The sequence below is a fragment of the Aphanomyces astaci genome (assembly GCF_000520075.1).
Source record: "Aphanomyces astaci strain APO3 unplaced genomic scaffold supercont1.5, whole genome shotgun sequence".
Lineage (NCBI taxonomy): Eukaryota > Oomycota > Saprolegniomycetes > Saprolegniales > Verrucalvaceae > Aphanomyces > Aphanomyces astaci.
Window position 1 is genome coordinate 1,904,955 of NW_009798268.1, and position 4,155 is coordinate 1,909,109.

Consider the following 4,155-nt stretch of genomic DNA (forward strand, 5'->3'; position numbering starts at 1 on the left):
TGCACCATATATCGGCCATCTACGTAATAATAGAATCTCATGATTTACAGCTCCTCGCAACAGTATCAGGGTGACCCAATTCAGGTCCTTGGCTGTACAGTACATCACTCCTCCCCCTGCTGTTGTTGTGATTCCCTCCTGGACTGGAATACATTCACTAATGCCAGAATGTTTGCAGTTCGGAGTGTTGGTAATTGATCACATGTTGGGAGTACGATAGATATAGCTTGCCTTGTCACAACTCACCACGAATGAATTGGGACTTGGCTCACTTATCAAAGCTCATCCTGTCAGTCAAGTCGAACAACCCCGTCTGAGCCAATGTCGTCCACTACGATGCCGCCGTGGATATTCGTCTTGCTTTGTACAATCAGCTTTTTCGGTGATTTTGACCAAGGCATCACTATTGGCGCCCCAGCGCAGTTCCAATACTTTATCCAAGTCTCTCACAACACCACCGAACCAGGCGCGTTGCTTGGACTGCTCTCATCGTCGTTTGTGACCACCAACGCCCTCTCGATCCCGCTGTTTGGGTACCTCGCGATGACCACCAAACCGTTTCGAGTCATTTCCATGGGGCTGGCCGTGTGGATCGTTGCCGTGGCCATCTCAAGCGTTTCCAAGTCCGCCAACAGCTTCGAGCTTTTAGTCGTGGGGCGATTCCTCAGTGGTGTTGGAGCAGCGTCGTTTCAGTGCATTGTACCCGCCTTCATCAACGACCACAGCCCGAGCAGTGTCCAGACGCTGTGGTTGGGTGTGTACATGATGTCGGTTAGCCTGGGTATGATTTCGGGCAGAATCGCGGCATCGACGCTGTCTACAACTTCTTGGGGCTGGAACTCGTTGTATGCCTTGGAGGGGCTAGCGATGGTGCCGTTGCTTTTCCTTTGTCGTTTTGGCATTCCCGACGAGTTCGATCGGATCAGCAGAGACGTCACCAACGAATCCCAAGGCTTGTTGGCGGAGAGTGGTTCCGCGGCCCCAAAGTCGTTTTTCGGTGAAGTGTGTGGGGTTTGTAGCAACGCTGCGTTTTCGTGGTTGATGCTTGGGTTGGCAAGCTCGGTGTTTTTTAGTTCAGGGTTGACCATGCTTTCAACGCTGTTGCTGATTGGCGTTGGCGTGTTTTCGTCGGAAACTGATGCTAACGTCACGTTGGGATCCCAAGCACGTAAGTGCTACTAGTACTCTATACAACCGGAATGTGATTTGTGCTAATAACGACCCCTGACTTGTAGTTGTTGCAATCTTCGTGGGCACCTTCCTGGGGGGCGTGCTGCTCGATTGGACGAGCCGCGGGGCAGCTTACAAGCGACAATACTTTGCGATTCGTCAACTGGTGCTGGGATACCCAGTCGCTGCTGGAGTCGTGCTCCTGTCCGTGATTGCTTTGCCTGACAAAACGTGGTTCCTGGTGTGGAATGGACTCTCGATTGTTGTTTTCAGTTCCACGTCCCCAGTTGCGATGACCGCCATGTTTCACTCTGTCCACCCGTCGCAACGATCCCTCGCTGTTGGTTTGAAGTCTCTTGTGCTGCATGTGTTCGGGGACGTTCCCGCCCCCGTCATCATGGGCTACATCAAGGATGCTTGGGCTCCTCACTGCAACAGTGTGCTTGTGGACGGCGTCGTAGTGCTTAACCCAGAGTGCCATCAAGACAAAGATGGACTCATCCAAGCCATGATGTTTTCATTAGTGTGGATGGTGTGGGCCATTACGTGCTTTGGAATTGCCTTGTACTTCGCTCGACGGACAATGCTCAAGGAAGAACGTGCTAAACTGTGTGCAATTGATAATCCAAAATAAGCTCATCTCTTTTTATTAGCTAATCATAACAAGGTAACCCAAATCCCACCATTCTATTGGATCTGCCAATGAGATTATTTCTCGATGGATGGAATATTAATAGCGATTCTGAGAATATTATTGTGCTTAGGTTGAACTTGCGTACTGTATGAGAAATATTCTCATCGGCCGTTATACATAGTTTAACTGAGATACTTCTTATGTATACTTGACTTGCACTTTGCTTCCCCCCTCATACCTTGTGCTTCAACCGATCTCCTTCGAAGTTCGGTCATCGTCTTGGTTATTAATAGTAAATAGTCGTACCCAGCCCTTGTTATCCGGATTCCCTAGGAGGGACAGATAAATCCTTTCGGAAATATTCCGGGGAAAGTTTGAGTTTAACCGATGCTCTACCACTCCCAATGCATCTTGCCAGGAACGATAGCGTCGTTTCGACGATTCTTCGAATCCCATGATATGCAGGACGTGCTTTTTATGGACCTCCCCGAGGCACGCGACACTGTTTATGTTTCACATTGACGTTTTCGTGTGTATTAGATGGTCCAAGAGCGCACGAACAACACGCGACTGTTTCACACCAAGACGCCCGACGGCGCGTTCGTAAACTCGCTCCAAGGACATTTTCATGAAGCCGATCGGTTCATCGTAGTCGTACGCCAAGTCGAACACGATGAAGTGCATATGTGTGACCCCCTTCTCAGGCAGCGGCACTACCGGTTATGGTGAGTGAATGACGAGTAGTCTCGAGTGTTTGTCATGTGGATGTAGGATGGAGGTGCGGCAGGTGTCGCCCACCCATATCATAACGCGGACAGTCGGTCACTTGTCTCGCCTTTTTCGAGCCCGCGATGGGTTTTTGAGTACGACCGAGCTCGCGGTGCTGAGGGGCATCGATTTAACGGGCATCCAAGACGACCAGAAGGACGCGTACGTGTGGCGCGAGTTCATCCGACGGGGAAATGCGAATTTCGTGTCTTGGCGACGCCGGTTCATGGCCTTGATGCAGGAGGAATCGCAACACCATCATGATAACCACGAGGATTGAACGAGCTTTGCTTTGTGCCTTGGAGATCATCCACTGCATTATGGAAAGGTAGTATAACGAAGGTTGCTATTTTTCCTCCCCCGCTGTCCAAGGATGATTGCGACTGAGATGAAAACTGATCTTCCTCACCTACGATTGGCCTGCAAATTAGTGGAGGTGAAATAGCATAATCTGAGCATTCTCGTCGAATTAATTGGTTAACTATCTATATGTGTCAAACACCTCCGTGACGGCAAGTTGATAATTTCCGACGACCATATTTTGGCAATTGACAAGGCAAAGCTGTACAAAGGCAGCGGTTGGCGCCGCGTTGCGGAGTAAACTGGTCCAAGGCGCGGTGTAGTTAGCGTTATTGGCGTTGGTAATGACTACAAAATGTTATCTAATTTCGGGTGTACTGGTTTACTGTACACCCGAAATTAGATAACATTCGAGTTCCAGAACCCAAAATATCAATCTCGAACTGGGTATTTCGGAACGAATTATTTGGATTAGATTGAATCTACGTCGAACATATATTCACTTTCCATGTCTACGGTAGTGTACAATGGCCACCCATGTCGCCATTGTTTGAATTGGCAAGGTGTGGTTGTGCCGGATAGCATCATTGTAAGTACGTACGGTCCTGTCGAAGGGCGCCGGCACGACTCAACTGCGTTGGCAATGAGTCGTCTGCTCGATCGCCTGTGTTGTGGTTGGCGGTTGTCAGCCATGCCCCGCCATGACACACAGGGACTCTCGATGGGGTCCCTTGGCGCCAATCTTGTGAATCGACGTGTTAGATACACTCTAGTAGTACTAGTAGTAGTATTATGAGTTAGTGGGAGTGTCGGTTGGGAATGGTCACCATAGTTAGCCAATCAGTGGCCACCTGGGACCACCTGCTACTTCTACAGAAGCTCACTCCTAGTTTTACTCTGCAACGGACATAACAATCAAGTGCGTGGTTCACGGGAGGCGGCGCTCCCCCATTTGGTTGTTTGTGTTGGCGCAGTGCGGGAAACAACACAAAGTTAACTTTAGTTCCAGTTACCTACAACTGCGAAACTAAGAGCAATGACGCGAAGCCGGAGCTTGTCCCCGAAAGACAAGTGAATGGCGCCCAAAGGCAGACGCTCCGAACGTTTGAGACCGAACACGGTGACCGAGCAGGAAGGGGCAGAAACAAAAGAAGAGGTACCGACAGCGGAGCTGTCGATGGTCCCAACCAGTGGGACCTCGACCATGCGGCCGGTCGAGACGAAACCAAGGAAGAACAACTCTCACCCAAGTCAAGCGAAAGATCTGCGCCACACTCGATGTC

General features: G+C 50.0%; 2 protein-coding genes across 3 annotated transcripts; both read left to right on the plus strand.

Annotated features, from left to right (window-relative positions):
* The first annotated feature begins 258 nt into the window (after nt 1-258).
* H257_03322 (hypothetical protein) lies at nt 259-1,888 on the plus strand. Its single transcript, XM_009827332.1, has 2 exons — nt 259-1,168; nt 1,236-1,888. Exons 1-2 carry the CDS (start codon nt 322-324, stop codon nt 1,802-1,804), a joined length of 1,416 nt encoding a protein of 471 aa, XP_009825634.1. The 5' UTR covers nt 259-321; the 3' UTR covers nt 1,805-1,888.
* Nucleotides 1,889-2,172: 284 nt separating this feature from the next.
* H257_03323 lies at nt 2,173-2,919 on the plus strand. Of its 2 annotated transcripts, XM_009827333.1 has the most exons (3): nt 2,173-2,296; nt 2,345-2,529; nt 2,576-2,919. In XM_009827333.1, the coding sequence occupies exons 1-3, from the start codon at nt 2,192-2,194 to the stop codon at nt 2,850-2,852; spliced, it is 567 nt and encodes a 188-aa protein (XP_009825635.1). In that variant the 5' UTR covers nt 2,173-2,191; the 3' UTR covers nt 2,853-2,919. The 2 variants fall into 2 exon arrangements, with proteins under 2 accessions (XP_009825635.1, XP_009825636.1); XM_009827334.1 differs by having other exon boundaries at nt 2,173-2,529.
* The last annotated feature ends 1,236 nt before the right edge of the window (nt 2,920-4,155 follow it).

Excerpts from the sequence above, each read along its gene's own strand:
- H257_03322 (XM_009827332.1), top strand. The coding sequence starts at position 322 with ATGTCGTCCACTACGATGCCGCCGTGGATATTCGTCTTGCTTTGTACA. Across the intron at positions 1,169-1,235 it reads CACGTTGGGATCCCAAGCAC|TTGTTGCAATCTTCGTGGGC; the intron begins GTAAGTGCTACT and ends CCTGACTTGTAG.
- H257_03323 (XM_009827333.1), top strand. The coding sequence starts at position 2,192 with ATGCTCTACCACTCCCAATGCATCTTGCCAGGAACGATAGCGTCGTTT. Across the intron at positions 2,297-2,344 it reads TTTTTATGGACCTCCCCGAG|ATGGTCCAAGAGCGCACGAA; the intron begins GCACGCGACACT and ends CGTGTGTATTAG. Across the intron at positions 2,530-2,575 it reads CAGCGGCACTACCGGTTATG|GATGGAGGTGCGGCAGGTGT; the intron begins GTGAGTGAATGA and ends ATGTGGATGTAG.